Source organism: Alosa sapidissima, chromosome 6 (genome assembly GCF_018492685.1).
Source record: "Alosa sapidissima isolate fAloSap1 chromosome 6, fAloSap1.pri, whole genome shotgun sequence".
NCBI lineage: Eukaryota > Metazoa > Chordata > Actinopteri > Clupeiformes > Clupeidae > Alosa > Alosa sapidissima.
In genome coordinates, this window is record NC_055962.1 from 9,115,582 (window position 1) to 9,137,657 (window position 22,076).

Consider the following 22,076-nt stretch of genomic DNA (forward strand, 5'->3'; position numbering starts at 1 on the left):
CTTTTTTTTCCTATCCTGGACTCGGTCTTGACTCGGACTCGAACCTTTTTGGACTCGGTCTTGTCTTGGACTCGAACCTCTTTGGACTCGGTCTTGACTTGGTCTCGACTAGTCCTGGTCTTGGACTTGTCTTGGACTCGACAAAGGTGGTCTTGACTACAGCCCTGCATATATGGCATTGAAATCATCAACCTGGATATTCAAAGTCAAATCAAGATCATCTGTGTTGTTGTTTAAAACCATGTAAACATATCGCCTAAAAGATACCACATGCTTTAAAAGTGGGGACTTCGTGGAAATGGCGATCTTCTTGATCGGGGAAACTAATTTGCCATAGCGGGATAGAGACTGGACAAGAATGTCATCACTAATGAAAGGTGGTATGTTTGAAAGGATTACTTTCCTAGATGGGGTAGACAAAGGGAGTACTGAGGTAAAAATACCATCAATTACTACTCCGCGTTCAACCACTAAGTTGGCCAATTCCACGGACTCAAAGAACAAAACGATTGCTTGATTCATACGAGCAGCAGACAAAATTTTGTCATGCCCAACTATTTCCCCTACTGCCAGGCTACACTCTTCTACGCTGGCGTTAGAGGATATCTTTATACCATGCCGCCGCGTGAGACAATCAAACTTTTCCATAGTGTGACCTGAGGCAGCCATACTCCAAACCAGGAGCTGACGCCCAGGTAAAACCACAAAAACACACAAAAACTCCACTAACCCCAAACCCTACAAACCCAAAAACATACAAAACAAACAAACAATAAAGGAAAAAAATACAGAAAAGATAAGAAAGAGAAAAAAAGAGAAGACAGGTAAGAAAGGCACAGCGGCTCACTCAGTCCATGCGCACAGAGATAGAGAGAGAGAGAGGGGGAGAGAAAGAGAGAGCAAGAGAGAGGGAGAGAGAGAGGTTGGGATGGAAACGAGTTGTGGGAGATGAGAGCTTGAAGCAGAGCCCTGTGCTTTCTGAGAAGTGGTTTTTAAGTAAGTACTTAGGGCCAGAGAGTGTGGAAATGATAACTCTGTCAGGCCCAGGCAGCCCAAGGAGTGGATAAAATGCACTTGTGTGTTTCCTCAGAGCGTGCTGAATAAAAGATTACAGACCTGGCATTAAAAAGTAGATCAGTTTTTGCCCATTGCACAGGGACTAAACGCAATCCATACAACATGCAGGAAGATGAGCGAGAGAGAGATAGAGAAAAAAAAAGAGGGAAACTTAGTGGAAGACAGAGAATGAGGGAGAGTGTTTCAGGTTGTTAGTGCTGTCAGCTTGCATTTCAAGGTCACAGTGCATTACATTATGTGGGGATGAACTGCACTGCACCGACATACATTTTTTATCATTACTATGGGCCTAATTGCTGTGCATCGTGGAGAAAATGACATGGAATGAGTAGGCAAAGTGAACATAAGCAGGAGTTGGATAGGGTGAGACAGAGAGAGAGAAATGTTGAGAAAATGAGAGAGAGAGAGAGAGACAGAGATCGTGAGAGAGAGATGGAGCTTAGTGTCAGAGAGTTTGCATCATGCAGTTCATGCAGGAGACGCGCACTAGGATTTATAATTTCATAGCTCCATGGTACGCACGCAGTGCTATTTTGATTTCACTGATTGAACATCGTAGCGTAGTGTTTATTTGAGATCTCAGGAGGTCACGGTCGATCATGATTGTGGGTAGTGTCTAACTGGGTCGTGCTTGCCTGTTAGCTCAAGATCCAAATACTGACCTGGGTTATGTTTGATTGTAATGATTTCCTGTTTGTCTCATCCTTCAGATTTGGTGGAGGGGGGAGCTGTGCCTCAAGAGGCTTTAGCTTCCATATCACATTCGGCTCCAAGCATCCACTGGGACTTGGGTTCAAAACTGACCTGTGGTCATTTCTCGATCCCACCCTATCTCCGCCTCCCTCTCGGCTGCTGCAACAGCCCCATTGTCTTATCTGAATAAAGGCAAAAGCCCCCAAAATATATTTTAAAAGAAGAAAAGCAGCATGGAGGATAGGACAGGAGCTGAGAGTATGCAGGCCATTGGCTGGTAGCTGAGAGACAGCAGGTTGAGCTGACTGGCCATTGGCTGGTAGCTGAGAGAGAGCAGCTTGAGCTGACTGGTTGATTATCATGCAATGCTTCCCTTCTCAGTGCCATGGATGAGGACAGGGACAGAGACAGGGCCGTGGGTGGCCAGGAGGTGACAGTGTGTGTTTCAGAGCAGTGCTGACTCCAGTGGACAGAGCTGGGGTCAGACTCAGGGGCCGTTTACACGACGCCGGTTTTTGTGAAACCGGTGAGGTTTTGTTAACGGTTTCGCCTTGCGTGTACACGACACCGGCAGTTTAGGAGACTGAAACCGATAGTTTTTGGTACCGGCTTCCGAAGAGGGAACTTTTTAAACCGCCGGCTAACTTTCGCCATGTAGACGCCTGTAGGTGCGAAGCCGACAATTTTATGACGACATAGCCCCACCTCTCAACTCAGCTACTGCACTCAACCTGACACGCTGCTTGTCAAAACAAACCAAACAATTTACTTATCATATTAAAATGTTTTTTTCTTTCCCTGTCATGATTTATGTGCACAATGTAGCCTATCAGCCTTTTGTGGAAGTTAGAAGCACACGTTAGCTTAACTTAGTTAAACATTAGCTTAGGCTACTGCATGTAAGTGTTTTCTCCAGTGGTGCTCAGACCTAATGCAATGCGTAGGCTAGGCATTTGAAATTTCACATAGCTGTCACATACCTTGAAAATGAACTTTATTAGTTTGACAGTTGAATTGAAAACCGAATTGTCTGTAGTCTCCTTATTTCATGCAACTTCAAACTGTTCAACAATGTTTTCTCCTACGCGATTCACGCAAATTAAATGTGAGCTTCTGCACGGCCGGCGACATCGACTGGTCTGGCATATGCACTACAGCACATTTAGCCAGTTACACCTCTGTGTGTGCACGCAAGTTTTTTCTTTACCGGTGTCGTTAAAGGTGTGAAAGCAGTAAGAGAAAATTCACCCGGCGGTTTCGTGTAGACGTAGCCTCAGAGCCAACTCCTCTCTCTCGTTACCTGTCCCTGGGCAGCTGACACACTAGAGGGTGGGTGTGTGTTAGAATCCGATATTTGAAATCCTGAATCCGATATTTGAAAAAGCACTAAAAATGTGACATGAACAGATATTGATCCAACAGATACTTGGGCAAGATGCAACACACTCTCTAGATCAGGCCTATTCAATTAGCGGCCCGCGGGCCGCATGCGGCACAGACGCAGCCTCCGAGTGGCCCAGCCAATGGTCCAGACAGAAAAGCAAAACACCGTTCACGATCAGATATAGGCTTCGCTACACACTGAAAGTCCTACGGACAGGCGAGGGCCCTTTCCGAAGCTAGTTACTTCGATCTAGCCCTACTCACTTCCACTGGATTCATGTATTCTGGCTATGGGCAAACGCGAGGGGAAATGAATAAGGGAGGGCCAAGTAGCTAGTTTGGGAAAGCCCCAAAGTTCTGCGCATCGTCTGGCAACGACCCATAATGCTGCACATAGTTCAGAGCAGAGCCTGGTTCTGAGTTGGTGTTTGCAGTTTGCGCCTAAAATAAAATGTCCCCAGAACAACCCCAGAACCTAAAATTACAGATGAAAACCGTCGATTCAACCCAACGTTATTTTGCCATCCGCTGCAAACTTAAAGCCAATGTGTTTGATTTGCAATGAGTGCATTACTGTTCAAATGCAAATGTTAGGCCTCTTGAAGGCTCTGTTTTTATGCACTTTGATATGTACCAGGGTATTTTTTTTCTTCGGTTTGATAAAAAGTGTAAAAAAAAGTATTGATACTAGGCTACCTCAATTGGTTGGTTATAACTATTTTATTGTTGAAGTGACATTATTCATTGTTGCCAAGTTGAAAGGTCAATCAAATAATAAACATTGCTTGCTAGGCATTACACGATTTTGTGTTGGTTTGAATAATTACCTCCTGCTTTCTGGTCGCTGAAAATGTGTGGCCCGGCTCAAGTCTGTGGTTTTAAAATGTGGCCCAAATTAATTTGTAATTGAATAGCCCTGCTCTAGATGATGGGTTGTGGGGTGGGGGACAAAGAGATAGAGGAGAGAAACAGAGATGAAGAGAGAGAGAGAGATAGAGAGAGAGAGGAAGGGAGAAATAGAGAGGAAAATTAAAGGCCAAGGGGGGATGGAGGGAGGGAGAGATCAAAAGGAAAGGAGTACACAAAAGAAAAGGAGAAGATACAGAAAAAAAAACATACAGCAAGAGAGAAAAAGAGTATTTGACAGAGAAAAAGAAACAGGTAGATAGAGAGCAAGAGAGAAAGAGAGAGAGAGAGAGAGAGAGAGAGATAACAAAATAACAACACCTCAGGAAGCCCCATTGACTTTTCCCCTGCTAGCCACGGCTTTAACGATGGGGCACAGCGTGGACACACCACACCAGAGCACACCGACTCACACAGCTCTACGTGGCCCCCGCTCCACATCCCACCTCCTTGCCAGACATCCCTCTGGGGAGCCGGCCCTGCTGAAGGGGGCGACCGCACGCTTGATCTATCAGCTGATGGTCTATTGGTGCTGACGTGTCGACATGCTAAATGTTGTCCCACCTGCTGCAGGTTGTCTCCAGCCAGGCCCTCTGTCTGTTGTGACAACAGCGGAATGCTCGCCGGTTCCTAAACACCGGTTGCCTGGTTACTGTCGGCGACGGTGAAGTGTGTATGGAGTATAGCAACGGTGGAGCTGCACATTGGCATAAACACAAGTCTGATCGTAATAGTATCTCTGCAGTATAAATGTCAGCGCACAGGGGTGGACTACACCTTATTATTGCACTCGAAATGCACACTTCACTACTAATTACTCATACCTAAGTATGATTTTTTTTTTCTCTCTCATCAACTTCCTGAATTTTTGGTCAATGATTCCCGGAACACCGGAACACCGAAACACAGAAAAGGGTGGAATAGACTGCTAGCACGCTGATGAGTTTAGCAGTCCAAGTCAGCACTGTAGCCTCTGACCATCTTTCAGAACTAGTACTATTGTGTTTTTAGGAACCGCCCGAATTAAACGGCCATGGAGGAGACAGACCTATGTAACATTATTCCTAGAATTAAACGAGTGTCATAAGAAAACAAGTTAGGCATTCTCTTTAACAGTCTATATTGTGGGTATATCGACCTACTATTGATGTTGATATTACACTGAACTTTTTCATATTAAGCCAATCCGTGAATTAGTGAAACACACTCAGCACACAGTGAACACACAGTGAGGTGAAGCACACACTAATCCCGGCGCAGTGAGCTGTCTGCATCAACAGCGGCGCTCGGGGAGCAGGGGTTAGGTGCCTTGCTCAAGGGCACTTCAGCCGCGCCTACTGGTCGGGGCTCGAACCGGCAACCCTCCGGTTACAAGTCCAGAGTGCCAACCAGTAGGCCACGGCTATCCCACAAAAGGGATAGAGTCAAAGCATAAACTGCTCACAATGTAGATTGTGGCAATGTGGTTATCACAGAACAAAGATCTGGCACTCCTTATTTCATAAAAAAGTATAAGAACCTTTCATTAGGAAAACCAGGGGCCGGTTCCCCAAAACGTTCTTATCGCTAAGTAGTTCTTAACCTATTCCTTTACCTCTCTCTTAACGTTATGGCATGATTCCCGACACGTTCGTAAGGTTGGTCTGGACCATTCGTAAGCTCTCTCTTAGCGTTGTTTGAGCTCTCAAGACGCTAGTCACCGCCACTGTGCAGCAGTCTTTAGAAATCAGCGCAGCGCAGTACAAGTCAAACTATGGTAGGCCGACAGTATGTTGACAATGTTGTGGCTCAACGATGATTTTATGTTATGGACATTTTAAGACTAATAATAAAATATGTTCTCAATGGATGCAGGCCTATTTATGAAGTTTACTGTATTTGGTATCAGAACTAATATGGTGGTAATTAGCCTAGGCTATTTAGTAATGTTATTAAAGCTTTCAAATTGGCAATCACTTTTGATAATTAAAAGCTGGCAAAGAATTTGCCTCTAAATGGCTAAGATCTATAAATGGGTAAGCATGGTGGTGTCCAGTAAGCGACCAACTAGGCCTATGGCAGCGATCCAACGTGTCCTTGCATTAAATCAAAAACGGCGTGAAGTCCATGTCGCTCGATAGCTCTTTTTTGTTGCTGTTGCACAAGTTATTCCGAAAGCTGGAAAACGGTGTCACCTTGTGCAAGCTCACCTCGTCCAGCAAAACTTCAAGTTCCTCTGACGAGAAGCTTGGTGCCCTTTTTTTACGTTGCTTCCCCACCATACTGTATCTAAATCTTTCTCTGTTCATTGTAGATAGGTTGCTTTTTATTGAAAACATTAACCAATGGCAATCATTTTTTTCATTTGAACCTTGAATTTCCCCTGGGGATCAATAAAGTATCTATCTATCTAGCTATCTATCTATCTATCTATCTATCTATCTATCAATACCGCATTAAACAGAAGTAACTGCAGCTGCTTGCCAATCAATTATAATTGTAAGGTACCTTACCATTGATATAAAAGTGTATAACATCATTTTAAGAAGTTGTTAAACCCATGTCAAGAAGCGGCACAACGGGATAAGGAGGGTGGATGATTAGCGAGGGATAGGCCTACCCGGTTAGTCTACCAGTCACAACATATCGTGTGAACATATTACTGACAATTTGATAATTTAGTTAATAGTTTATATTTTACGGATAACTTCAACTATGTTAAAATAAATGTTACTGGAATAATTTGAGGAATGTTTCATTTGCATAGAACGTGTTGTGTTTCTTAACGCTGTCATGCACCTTCACGTGAAGTAGCCTAGAAAATCGATTCCTGAGCAATCGATGCCAACTAATTCAGCACCTTCACTTGGGACAGCGCCTTTGTAACGTCGAACGTAAGAGGCAGCGTGTTAAGAAGCTTCCTAAGGGACACTTCGGGGAACACACTTAGGAACATAAACAACTTTGGTAGGATATATATTTTGAGTCTTCTTAGCGCGTTAAGAGTAAGCGTTATCAGGGAACCGGCCCCAGATAGTTTGGCCTGTTTGATTAGGCTACCTAATGTCCCCATCATGATCAGACATTTATTATGGGAGACATTTTTTAGATTGTGTTTGTTAAAAATGACTACCGGTCAATATATATATTGGTTATCGTGTTTTGAAAAACTCAAATATCAAAATCAGTATCAGCCTTCAAAATCCCATATCTGTCGGGCTCTAACACACACACACACACACACATGTACACACACAAACACACACATAAACACACACACACAGGCATGCACACACACAGACACACACACACACACACACATACAGTACACACAGGCATGCACGCACATACACACACAGGCATGCACATACAAGCATACGCAAAAGTTGCAAGAGTAGTGGATGGAGTAGGAGATGGAGACAAAATGACAAGCGTGATTTATTTTCACGGCGAGGATGTACAGGACCGCTATGCGCTATGGTACATAATATACACTAGTTACATAATAGTACAAGCTGAAGGTGATGTTAGGTTAATTTAACATTTCAGGTCCATGCTACATTTCTCTTTATATCACACACAATGGTTCCTTTTCATGTGGATTTAATTGACTAAAATAATAAACTACAAGAACATTTACACTGTCCAATCAATTTGGTCTCAGTGTTGTTGAATGTCATGACATGCATTGCTCCGATGATAATATATATATATATATATATATTATATATACAACTATATATATATATATATATATATATATAGTTGTGACTATGGTCACTTTGCAGACCCCAATTATTCCTACAGTAAATGTATAATGCAATAAATGAATCCATATGTCAGCTCAGGAACACTTTATATTGCAGTAACCTTGTTACAGTGTATCTACACCAGGAAGTACAGTCTAACAAAATCTAATACCATGTAGCCCACCTTTTGTACGTATATAAAGTGTTACCATATACCTTTAGTATCAATATATGTTCTCACGTGATATCTTGAAGAAATAGCATATGATCCTCAATGTGATCATTATCTGCAGGCAGATTAATCTCCCATGTATACCACATGCTAGGCTATAACCCAAAAGATTTTACTGACAAAATCAGGCAAACAGTACAGCACCTCCTAGACAAAAAAGAATGAAGAGAAAGAAAAGAAGAAAGCCAAACTTCAAGAAGCTTCTGTGCAGAAAGCACTGTTGGAAACATGGCGTGTTTGTTTTCGCTCTAAAGAAGCTGACAAATGAAAACGTCATCAGCTTTGACATGGAAGGGCCTCACCTGATTATCTATTTATTGCCCCCCCAACTACCCTTCCCCAGCCCCTGTGTCCATTAGGACCGGTCAGAGCGTGGTGCTGAGGACAGCAGAGAAGGCCTGTAATTAGGAGCCCCCTTGGCTCATTGCTTCTGCTTGGGTAGGCTCCGCTGACACACACACACACACACACACACACACACACACCGTCTCTCCTCAGCACTCCACTGTCAGATCGAGAAGGGGTGTGTGTGTGTGTGTGTGTGTGTGTGTGTGTGTGTGTGTTTCTGTATGTATGTTGGCTTGGCCCTTTGGGACTTATACTTCTTCCACCTCCTCAGCACTTCACTGGCAGGAATCACACATGCTGAGCTGAGCTGAGCTGAGGTGTGTGTGTGTGTGTGTGTGTGTGTGTGTGTGTGTGTGTGTGTGTGTGTGTGTGTAGAAAGGGAGAAAGAGAGGGAGTGTGTAATAGAGACAGAGCAAAACACAAACATCAAAATATTTTGAAAAGTGTATGTATGTGCATATGAGAGAAAATGTGCATGGCATGCCATAGATAGATAGATAGATAGATAGATAGATAGATAATGAGATGAGTAGGAGGTAGGAGGAGGATGTTGTGGGTCCATCTGGAGCTACTGAGTATACAATCTATATGCAGTCTTTTGCATACAGCAATTCCCTGTGAATTAGCTGCATTGTGTATAAGCCACAGGACAGTGTTTTATGTAAGTAAAAAAAAAAAAACATATTGATACCATATTAACTGCCCCTGTGTATTAACCTCATAGCTGAAGAAATTTTGCAAAATCAATGTATAAACCACGTCTAATAGTTGGGAAATAACGGTATACAACCAATACTGCTGGAACATAACCAATACTGCTGGAACATAACCATTACTGCTGGAACATAACCAATACTGCTGGAACATAAGCAGTTGCATATGGCAAGGGGACCACCTGAGACCCATGCTCTGAGGAGTGTTCAGGGCTAAGAAGTGGATGGTAAACGAAGGAGGAAACCTTTTCTTTAAATGAGGGTGTTGAAATCCCCCCATCCCTCTTCCCCCATTCCTCTGTTCCTCAGAGTCTGGCAGGGGATCCAGCTGTGTGATCGTCAGGAGATTACACCCTGCCCATCATGCCACTGATGGCTACATACTTGAGCCAAAATGGAATCCAGCTGTGTGATTGTCAGTAGATTGCACCCTGCTCATCACACCACTGACAGCTCCAAGTTTGATCCAAAATGGAGGGGAATGAATGCTCATTGCCTCTCCCCACTAAACTAATGAGCATTCAGTCATGTCACATGCCACTCTCTGGACTGACAGAAACTACTGGTTTATTTTGCCTTACAATCTGGGACAGACACAGACAGAAGTGGAGGCACAACCAGAGTCAGAGACACAGACACAGACAGGAAGACAGAAAATTGAAAATCTATCTGAAAATATGTGTACTACTGGGAGAGGACACAAACTGCTCAAGTAGCTGCAGATTATATAATGACCTGCCATAACACAAGAGAAATGTGGTAACTGTGTAATATATTCGGTGGGTTTATCCTCAGTTTGTTCATGTAAATATTGTGTTGTATGATCATTTAGCTATTTAACTTTAAATAATTTATACAGATGTAAGCACCTGTAAAATTGACATTTCAGTATGCTCAATAACCTTGTAATGTCCTTTTTTTGTTTCTGTATGAATTTACTCCATGTACCAGAATGCTTTGTAATTTACTTGCTTCTGTGATTCACAACATTCTATACATGTGCACCAATCAAATGTCTTTGTTTGTTTTGCTTTTATTTGAATTGTTTAAGGAGCCAATCATTATCTGTTATTTGTTTATGCCCGCGAAATCGCGGGTAATGTGAGGGTTCCATCTCCTCAGTGAGGAGAAGGCTTGTGAGTTCCAGTCTGCCCGGAGTAAAGAGAGGCCACTGTTTCTCCTGCAACACCTGTCAGTGCTGTGGAGACTTAGCGGTGCTTTTATGTACCCCGGCCCACGAACGGTGAACTGTGCGAGTGGGTCACGTTCAATGTGATCGATTTGGAGTGGACTGGCTTCGTGTTTCTCGTCGGGTTGTTGTTCAACTTGGTGCATTACTGTTTGTAACTTATATATTGTATTGTTGTTTTCTCCACACTGGTGTTTAGCCTAAGCTAACAGGGTAACAGCTAGAACCGTTAGTGCTAACATTACTGTCTGTTAAGGTTTACGTAACGTTCAGCGGTAGGTTCCCTTCAGAGTGAATTGTTCGCTCGCAAGTCTTGTCCAGGTTCTGTAACGTTATAACTTTGTCTTCTTATTGAAGCTCTTTATTAAATAAACAGTCTGTATTGTTACATTTAATTATACTTCTGGGTGTATTGGAAATTCATTTGTATGCATTCACCGCTAGTATTATTATTTTCACATTGATTATTTAAATTCTGTAGGAATACACTGTACACAAGCTATACGGTAAGAGTGTCGTATTTTTACAGTGGAGGCACCGCGCTATTTAATTCTTTGATTGTCTTTAATTATTAGCCTACTGTGGTATTCAGGAATAGTTCAGCCAGCTCACCATTCCACCGCTGAGACCTTCAGGATCCTGTTTGCGCCATTGTGTTATTTATTGTAACTAGTGCCTATGCACACACCCGTTAAGAAGGGGTTACACAGATATATGTTTTTCTCCAGTGTGCAGTGTTCTATTGCTGAAGCTATCACTGCCATTTTCTTTTTTTGGTCAATATTAATGTAAAGTTGTTTATTTTCTCTTTAAGTCAATATTAATGTAAAAATGTTTATTGTCTCTTTAAGTCAATATTAATGTAAAGTTGTTGCCTTACAGTACATGTTACACATTTACTTTGGAAACAATGATTTTATTCATTCATGCTAATAGAGCGGACACCCAGAGGACACACAGAGACATGGACAAACTATGAAAACAGCACATACTAAACTGTTCACCATCTTAGATAACAAAAGAAGAAATTAAACGTGCAGGAAATATCATCAATACACTGTTGACCTACAACCTTGTGCAAATTAATTGAAACAAGTAGTAACAAAATACAATACTGGCAGATACAGTATTGTTCTAATTCCATCGGACGGCTTTAATTCAGACTCTCTTTAATTCAGAAGTCTGGAGAAGAGCCCTAGATAAAGCCCCAAACATCACTGTTCTGGAAATCTCTTTAAAATTGTATTAAAATGGAGATACAGTGGGCGGACTTCTAGATACTTTTATATAAACTTAACAATAATGAAAACCTGCTCACAGTGGATCGATGGAGGTAGTTGCGAAACAACTGAAGTAGACATTCAGCCGAGCAAGCCTAAAGAAGAATATTTCCTGAGGATGGCATCAAAGCACGAAATGGCCTTGCACAAGGATGTTTATTTTACTCATCCACACACACACACACTCTTAAGGGTTCATTGAGCTGTCAATTGAAAGGAGAGAAGCCCAGTGACTAAGTAAATATCAATGTGTTGAAGTTTACCTGTCTGAGAAAAAAATACCGTATTTTCCGGACTATAAGTCACACTTTTTTCATAGTTTGGCTGGTCCTGCGACTCAGGTGAAACATATATATATATTTATATATATGTTTTTTTCCTTATACTCTGATGCGACTTATAGTCCGGAAAATACGGTAAATATACATAGAGGTCTCTGTGTTGTTTTGGCCAGGGAGCAATTCCCAAAAAAACATTAGTGAGCAACCCCCAGTGAACCAGCAAGATAACAGTGTGATTTAGAACGGTTTACTGTCTATACAACAATGCCTCCAGGAAACCAACTCCAAACTGATTCTGGGCTGCTGTTTCAGATCTACTGTACAGTGAATAATAACAACACTTCATAACATTATCCAGAGTTTCAGTTACCTTGTGATGACTTGCACACATGCAGAACAAAGTGAGAAGTGAAAAGTGAAACAATCGTGAGCTGCCACTCAAAACCAAGGAATCTTTGTTCAAAAGCATCTGTGCAGCTGAGATGTGATTAGAATCAAAGGTTAAACAGCGGCGCTGCCCCTTTAAGAGAGTTTCATTAGGAGAGGTTGATGAGCAGGCCGACCATCTGCAGGCAGGAAGAATTAGAGGGGAGGGCTGGATAGAGCAAGAGGTGGACGTATTATGTCAAAGAGACAAAATGAAATAAAGACATGTGCCAACTGCCTGAACAAGAGCACGGCAGTCCACTGTTATCAAGTTTTCAATATCCCCTCAAATACCCCTCTCCCTCATTCCCAAACAAAAAAGAAAAGAAAGAGAGGGAGAGAGAGGGAGTGGGCGTCTAATATGTGCGTATCTGATTTTAAGTCAGTGTTGTGATATTTTATTGCCGATTCCAAAAGAGCATTCTGCTCAGTAAACAGAGCTGCCAGTCACAGGAGGTGAGATTAACCCTCTTACCATAATGAGTAGTGGTGGGAGGATGCTCTCACTCTCTTCTCATCAGCTACTGTCTCTACTCGCCAGCTACTGTACGTATGAAGCAGGGAGCATGGTGGGAAGCAGAGAGAGCATGTGTTCAGGCATTGCAAGCATAGCCATACAAGGTCACTATCTGAACCTGCAGGAAATTATACCAACTCTGTGCAACAGGAGCTGGGATTCAGACGCGTCGCCTGAGTAGCCTTTTATTAAAACACAAGGAACCTGATGACCATTAACCTACATTCACATCAGCTGATTACGAGCCAAGCAGGTCAGCACTGACTGTAATACAGTAGGATGCTGTTTCATCAGTTAGACCATGAGCTGGCCATACCTGGCATGCTGTACAGTGTTACTGGGGGTATGTGTGAGTGTGCACGCGCACATGTCATCTCAAGATTAACATATTAGTCTGACAAACCCTCTCGGCTCCATGGCGTGTGTTTGTGTGTGTGTGTATGTGTTTGTGTGTGTGTGTTTCGGCTCCACAGTGTAGCTGCCTCCACTGCCTCTCTATGGCCACCTATCAAGGCTGCCACCTGACAGGGTCAGACTTGTTTCCAGCCAGGCCCCAGGCCCATTCTGCATCAGAGACCGCCCAGATGTAGCCAGCTGGTACAATAGCCGTGCAGTATGTACATAAATCTCCCTCCTGATAGTATAGACTTTAAAACCAGGTTTTCAATCCCCTCCTACCTCCTACTCCTTCACATAATCGAGCACAAGGCAGTGAACCCATGCCATATAAAAATAAGAGATTCATAAAGTGCAACCAACCTTAATTGTGGCAACAGAAATCTTTGCACTGTCTAAGACGTCAAATAAGATAGGCTACTATGGTGCAGGGTTTGGCAAATTGTTTAAATGTACTTGTGTTTCTTAGTACACTTGGATGAGTTAATTGATCTCATACTCTCAGGCTTAGCTAAATTTTAATTTGTAAATATTTTAAGTTTTTGTATGTTTGGGGGGGGGGGGGGGGGGGGGTATTGGGCGATGTATGTACGTTGCATCTCAATGTATAGGCCTATATACGACTGCCTTGAGTGAAACGCTTCTAAAAACCGATAGCATTGGTCATACACTGGGTCATATGTGCGCGCTACTGTCCAAGGTCCTGAACCCTTATCTCATATTCACATTACCGCTATTATGCGTCGAGCGAAGCAAGATAGCCTAGGCTACTACTAGGGTTTGCCAACTAAACACTGTCGTATTAATATCGCTATCCTGTCGCATCCTGCCAACGTTGTGCTATGTTAGTCTGGCCCGTTTGTTAAACTATAGGCCAGTATAGTAAAATATAGGCCAGAACATGCAGGCATATGTGTCAATACTGCGTGATTGCGATTACATATTTTGTTTTACTTCCAATCTAGACAATCTAGTAGCCTATCTAGTAAACAATCGTGTGGCCAATCGTCGAGTTTGAACAAAAACAGAAACAGTCGCCTAGCATGGAATTTGGCGTTCGATTGTAGAACGTGAGCTCCTGTCTGTTTAGTGAAGTCAACAACAATTGTGGCAACAATTGCTATGACAGAAACAGTTACGGAATTGTGACGATGCATTCGGTAGACGTGTACCGTATTATTACGTTTCATGTGTATATAAGCAGGACATCTACTAAAAACGCTTCATTCACAATACTGCTACCGAAGAGAGAGACACGATTACTGCACTGTCCGAGAGAATTTTACTCAGCCGCTTTTTAACCGCAAAAATGAATGGTCCCGACCGGGTTGATATGACCCTTCGTCCCCGGGTTAATACACTTACCTCCCCTAAACTTACGGCGGTTGTCCACGCAAACAAGACACCTGACAAGCAACAGGAGGCTGTCGGTGAGGGGTTGAGACACTCCAAATGTGTCCTCAATACCTCTTTCCTGGCCTCACATGGCGGCGCAGGTGATGTCCCAGCTCAGAAACAAAGCAGGGCACATGTGGATGAGGAACTCTCAAACCGGTGAGCACGTTTAGGCTACGTTGACCATAGGTTATATTCAACAGTCTAAAAATAGCCGTAATAAGGACAACGTCTTAAATATATCACTATCCACATCTCTATTGTTCCAGCTGTGATGGAGTTCTCATTGAGCTCTATCAGCTGGCCATGTTGCAGTGTCAGCGTTACCTCCATGCTGACAACGGGCTGCACAGACAGGTGGTTGGCCTGGGCTGGGGACTTCTGGCTCTTCTGTGCAAGAAGAATGGAGTAAGTGTTTCTCCCCAAAATGTTCTGTCCCTGCCTAGTGTACTCTCCAAAATATGTATACACTACAGAGACACAACAGTAATTATTCTGAGTTGGTTAAGTGGTGTGATGTCCCTAATATTACACAATTGTTTTTATATTATTCTTATTTTAGGTGGTCAGTGATAATGATATAGCCAACCTTCTACTGCATAAGAATCTGCACTCCAATGGGGCAGATGCTTGCAGTGCCTTTGACAACCTTGGTAAAGGGACTGCCAATCTTGCTAGCCTGCTCATTGCTGGCAAAACCAAGGTAGGCAGAATCCTTTCCTGAATTGCCCATCATATATACATTAAGGTTGTGTACATGTCTTTGTAATATGGTTCATGATGAGTCAGCAGGACAATACACAACCATGTATGTATTGATGCACATAACTTAACTTCCAAGAGGTAAGGTAGTGTGTTTTTTTGCAGGAAGCTATTGAACAGGCTATGAGTCAAGGTGCGTGGCACCATGCCTTGATCTTAAACATCTTAGAAAGACATGGCCCATCTGACTGCATAATGTCCAGGTAGGGATACCTGTTCAGGCTTTACCAGATATGTGACATGCCACTTTTGTGTCATGGATATTAATGTACCTTAAGCTTTTTATTGTTGGCATTGCAGGTGATATTGTTTTTCTTTGATTTATTCTTTTTCAGGTTTGTTAATAATCTGGATGATTCAGATTTAATGAAGACCTACTATCAGGTCAGGCTGGGAGAAATGCCTTCAGCTGCATTTGTGAGTGTTTATGGTCAACTTTACATGTGTGTGGTGTGGAATTCTGATTTGAGTTTAGACTGAGGGTTGAATGTATGTTTTTCTTTTAGGCTTGTGGTGAGGACAGCTGCCAAAACTGGCATCTGCACCTTGCCATTGTGGTACAGTTGTCCAAAACCAACCATCTTCGAAAGACGTCTGTTACAAAGATGGCAGAAACCTTGGGTAAAAACCTACTTAACTAATCTTAAACTAAGCTTTGGTCTAGTGATTAAACGTTTACCAGACCAAGAGAACATTTCAGTATTATATTTAAATTAGCCCGCTGGCTAACACTGGCACATTTACAGAAATGTTAATGAACGTGCGCTGTCCTTATAAATAAATAAATGAAATATACCTTAATCCCATATGTTCCCATCTTACCCCACCCCACCCCACCCCACAGCATCTAAAGGACATAAGCACGGCGCACAGTTCTGCCAGATGGTGCTGCAACTAGACCGGGAGCACCTCCTGGAGCACTCACTGTACGATGTTGTGGGGAAGTGGATGGGTCTTCTGGCAAATATGCAAAACGAGGTCCCACAGACACGTCCAGAGCATCCTCTGGACCCTGAGGTTGACAATGGATTCGCTGAAGTCACAAACACACTTCGTGTGACTTCTGACCAGCAGAAGGTTCCACTCTCTGAAGAGCTCTTCAAAAAAGTCATGGGCCCTCTGTATGTGCTACAGGATCACAATGCTCTTGCGGAGGTCGAGGAGAGCACATGCAAGCCACAAAACAGAAACAGAACAAAAAAGAAGCAGTCTAAGAAGGTTTGCTTTTATAACATGAGTCATGGAGTTGGCTATTTTATAGCCATGTGTGTGATGTCACTGAACTGGTGTTTCTTTGGTTACAGATGTCTTGGTTTGGCTTCATCGGCTGCTTTGGCAGTAGAACGATGGACTAACTAATCTACACACTACATTTTCACCAAGATTTTTATTTATTTATTTTTTTTAATTGAAAATGAGAATTAAAGTATTTTCATATTTTACATACTGTATGCATGAGAAATTGTTATTTTGAAAATCCCACCATATTGAAATCCTGCACATGTAGAGTTAATTTGATATTCTCCATTTTAATTATTTTGTATGAAATATGTTTGAATTTTAAGTAATATTAATCAAACTGCAGTTGATTTACTTAATCAAAAAAGTGAAAGAGCATAAGTACTGCTTAAATGATTGTTCGAAGATCTGGTGATTGTGAAAGACATAAGTAGTGAAATACCTTGGATCTTACATTGACCTTTATAGTAAGATTCTGCTGAAGAGTTGGGCAGATCCTTTTTCGTGTGACCTCGCTACTGTGACTGCCGCAGGGAGAGGCCTTTGCCAAGTACGCCATGCATACTGACAGAAGTAGCACTGCAATAGGGTTGTGGTTTGACCTTTGCATTAAAGCACAAAGAGATGTGTTGTGGTGAGAATTACAAATGACGTGGAAGCAAAACCAAAGTGAGATGTGTTAAGAAAGGGAAACGTTCCCAGGTTTATTACAAGCCGGCTTGGAGGAGAAACATGAAACAAGTTGCCTCAAGTCACCTCCCGATTGTCGTTTCTCACAGCCTTATATTCTGTTAGCAGGGTCTATGTCTGTGCCAGTGGAAAAGTTCCATTGGCGCCGACCACCTATGGTGAAGTCTGGCATAAGACAATACTGGGCCGTCGTACATGACTAAAGACTTGATTTGCAAATGGTCGAGGCGGGTCTTCACCAAGTACAGCAATTAATGCAAATATGAGGGAGACAGGCTAATGAAGTTAAGATTACATTTGTATACAGTATGTTCTTACAAATATTTTTCACTACATTACCCCCCAGTGAAAGTTTAAAACTTTCAAAAATAACAAAAGATAGAGAGAAAGAGGAAAAGGAAAAAAATCTGTGCGTTAGGGGTAAGAGAGGTAGGATAATAATAAAGGAAGGAGAAGAAAGGAGGGGGAAAACAAAAAACAAAAATAATAAAGCAAGAAGCATCAAAAACATGGCCGAATAAACAAGATAAAAATGACTAAAAAAATTGAGAGAAAGAAAGAAGAAAAAAAAATTCCAAAGCGTTTAAAGTGATATACAGTAATCGATTGGCAATTGATCAACATGTCTCAATCATATCGTTGCATTTCAGAATCATGGTCTTTTTTTTTTTTTTTTAAGGAAAAACATCAGCATAGTCATCACACTATTCAATTGGCTCTTTGTCTCTGTGAACCGCACAGAATCCATCACAGTCAACATAACATTCAAAGACAACCCATGCAAAAACTGTTGGCGATTGTTTGTGTTGGTTTCTGTAAAACATTGTTGGGTGGTGCATAGTGTCGCTGCAGCGCAAACGGAGTCCTTTGCGGTGTTGTAAGGGTAACACGCGTAACTGGAAAGATCTTTCCTGGCATATACAGCAGGTGTCGTTGCTTCCTGTGAGCACGGATCCAGCATGGAACGCTAGTTGACACATTCTGTTTGTCCCACAGAATTCTTCAGTAGGGATAGACAGCACATCTGTCAGGCATAAGATCACTATGGCGTACGTCAACATTGTTGTTCAGTTGGTAAAAATCCAAAATAAAACTCTAGTCCCTAGTCTTCGGCAGCTGCTACTGTTACAGGATTTAATCCGCCCCAGGCAGAGTGCTAAAAAGAAAACAAAAACAGGAAATAACAAACTTATAGCGATTTTCTAGCTAAACTGAAACAACGAGTGAAATGAGACGCGTGTTGCCAGGTAGCTTATGTGACCCGTGTTCCGCGATGGTGGCACTCAGTTTATGTAGTGTTCAGGGTTCTTGACGTGCCTGCAGCGTGATAGGTGAACCCAAGTGTCTCTTTCCACAATTCTCACAGCCGTTGGCGTTGACAGGATGACCTCATAAGGTCCATGCCATCTCTCCTGGTTCCAGTGTTTTCTTCTCAAGTCCTTCACGAGAATCCATGCGCCAGGTTCAATGGGATGTGTCGTCTGGAAGCTTTCGGGTAACGCCGACTGCACCTGTTTAGACAAAGACGACAAGGCAGATATCAGTCCTCGCATATAACTAGAAATCGAGTTATCAACATGTTCCAAGTTAGGCGGCGAAGGCAAGCTAGGGATTGACATGGGACAGGCGGTGAGGATTTCAAATGGACTTAGCCCAGTAGATTGCGTCGCTCGTGCACGGAGGTGAAGGAGAACCAAGGGGAGCGCACTGACCCAGTCCATTCCAGTAGGAGCTGTGATTTTTGCCAATTTGGATTTGATCATTGAGTTAAGTGTCAGACAAACATTTTAACAATTTGATAACCATGGGCGTTGGCATGTTAACATATCAACCAACACCAAACAATATTCATAGCCTCTGCATTTGTCCAATTGTATAAAATCCATCATCACATGTTCAAAAGGACCTTGTGGAGGTGGGTGGTGTCCCCCATTGAGTCTCATTGTGGGTGCAACGTTACAGTATATCAGGTAGATAGATAGATAGATACTTTATTGATCCCCAAGGGGAAATTCAAGGGTCTCAGTAGTATACAGACATCACACACAACATGCACTTACAGCAGAAATGGTAAACATAAGTATAAGTATAAACATATAACTAAACTCCACTGTACAATAAAGACAGTAGAAGAAAAGAAAACTAAAAAAACTAAATACACTATATAAATTAAATTTAAAAAGTCAAAAGTCACTCAATAACTTGTTTCAGGTGACCACATGTGAGATACCTCAGGTGGAGTCAACCTAGGAAGAGACTGACACCCGGGTTGTTCTGCACCTGCTGTATGCCGCTCAACTGGGGCACAAGGTGGCTGTGCTGAGGACTCCAGACACAGACATTTTCTTCATCCTTCTACACCACGGCTAATCCGTCCCGCTGACCATCTACGTCGACATTGGGACCGGAAAACACAGGCGGATCCTAAATATCAGCGAATTGGCAGAATGTAAGGGGGCAGACTACTGCACAACAATACTCGGCCTATACGTCTTCAGGGGAAAAGACGTTACAAGTGCCTTTAGAGGCAAAGGGAAGGTTGGGCCTCTGAAAAAGCTGCAGAGTAATCCAATGCAGCCTTCAAGTGAATATTTTTAGTCAGATATTCTGTAGCATGTAATGGCAATTAATGCAGAACATAGGTATTGATACATTGTGACTTTGTAATACTATAATTATTTATGTCCTCAGAAAACTTGGTGATCAGTGGTCTGTGGAGCCAGATGTGGTGGAGGACATCGAGGCATTTAGCTTGTGTAATGTATGGCCGGGCCCGTGAAAAATCTGTGAACAACGTGTGCAGCATCATGATGAAAAAATGATTGGAGAGGATGAGACGCTTACCACCAGATCCAAGGTGGATGTGTCCCAGCTCCCGCACTGCAGAGACAACCTAGTCCCACACATCAACCGTGTCAACCACCGCCTGGCTATATACAAGAGAGCAGCCACACCGACATTCTGGTGTCCCAAGCCCCATGATCCTGGTCAAGGCTGGGAAAAGACTGAAGAGGGTACCCTGGAACCAGTGTGGTCTTGTGGACCTATCCTCCCCACTTCACTCACTGACTTGCTGGAGGAAACAGTCGAGGAGATGGATGAAGATGATGAAAAAGACAAGGAGCAAGAGATCGATAATGAAGACCTGCTGTATATGATGTATAGACATCATTGCCCTTGACCTTTTGACCTTTGATTAAAATCACTCTTTTCTATTTCAGTTTATTCTAATGGGGATTTTGTATACCCTATATATACACATATTTGACTATATGAGTGATTTTCTGTTTTGTTTGTACTGTATGTACGTTGCATCTCAATGTATACCACTGCCTTGAGTGAAAAGCAGGGCCGGAGTGGGGCCACTTTTCAGCCCGGGAATTTCAGGCCCAAGACCGGCCCAATTTTTCCATAGTGGTGGAAATTGGATAAATGAATGTAGTTTTTATTAGTATGGTTCAACAAATGTGTAAAGGTTATATAATAATTCACTTCAACTGAGAAGTTAGCAAAAAATATTCCACTATTCCACAAGTTAACAAAAACAGAAAGAAAGAAAGAAAGAAAGAAAGCCTTTGAAATGTAGCCTATCCCACGCTTCCACAAAGAGGCATATTGAACTCATGTTTAGGCCATATGCATGGGTAGGCTATATTGTTTGGTGATTTAGCCTAGGCTACTCCTTTACTACACCCTTCTGAGCAAGCAAGGCATATAGGTTTATCATGTACATGTAATTGCTCTTTCTTACGTTAAATAACTTTAATTTATCCTCTCTACTTGTCCCTGTAGTCATGGCCTCCTCATCACTAATTTAGGGCTCATCATTTTCAATGGTCGACTGGTTGATCTGCTGTTCAGAGGCTACAATTTTTACCGCAAAGGCCTACACAGATCAAGCTTCAGTTGTGTTATTTGCATATTGCAAAGTCTATGAATCGGATACAAAAAGCTATATTTTAAGTCATTTAATATGTTGCTTACGAATAGCTTGATACCAACGTCCAATATTAGCCCAATAATTACATTGCTAATAATCATTGCCTATAGGCTATCTCTCTTTACCAGTTGCCACTTTTGTCTGTAATCTGGAAGCTATGCACATTTAGCAGCATTCTACTTGGCCGTTTCAGTCCCTCCTGGCCTCTTTCTACCATCCATCCTTCCTGACGCTTATGGCTACTGTAGGGCCGGCCCGGCTGAGAAAACTTTTTGGAAAACACGGGCTATATGGACCCAACCAACTCTTTTTGGGAGGGGAGAACTCCCTCACATGTCAGGCTACAACCCATGCAGAGGCAACGGTGTCATGCACAGAATGCGGAACGTGTATAGCCTACTAACTAGACTAACGTGACAAATGTCAAAAAATAAATTCCTCGACCGGCCCAAAAGTGAAGCGGCCCACCGGGAATACTGATTCTCCCGATTACCCACCCCGGGCCTGGTGAAAAGCCTCTAAAAACCGATAGCATTGGCCATACACTGGGTCATATGTGCGGGTTGCTGTCCAAGGTCCTGAACCCTTATTTCATTACCGCTACTATGCGTCGAGCGCAGCAAGATAGCCTAGGCTACTACTAGGTTTTGCCAACTAAACACTGTCGTATTAATATCGCTATCCTGTCGCATCCTGCCAACGTTGTGCTATGTTAGTCTGGCCCGTTTGTTGTAGAATATAGGCCAGAACATGCAGGCATATGTGTCAATACTGCGTGATTGCGATAACATATTTTGTTTTACTTCCAATCTAGACAATCTAGTATCTAGTAGACAATCGTGTGGCCAATCGTCGAGTTTGAACAAAAACAGAAACAGTCG

At 42.5% G+C, this 22,076-nt stretch overlaps 1 protein-coding gene across 1 annotated transcript; it reads left to right on the top strand.

Annotated features, from left to right (window-relative positions):
- Nucleotides 1–14,410: 14,410 nt before the first annotated feature.
- LOC121711731 lies at nt 14,411–16,768 on the top strand. Its single transcript, XM_042095560.1, has 8 exons — nt 14,411–14,723; nt 14,834–14,972; nt 15,127–15,267; nt 15,432–15,529; nt 15,662–15,743; nt 15,833–15,947; nt 16,171–16,544; nt 16,631–16,768. Exons 1-8 carry the CDS (start codon nt 14,479–14,481, stop codon nt 16,679–16,681), a joined length of 1,245 nt encoding a protein of 414 aa, XP_041951494.1. The 5' UTR covers nt 14,411–14,478; the 3' UTR covers nt 16,682–16,768.
- The last annotated feature ends 5,308 nt before the right edge of the window (nt 16,769–22,076 follow it).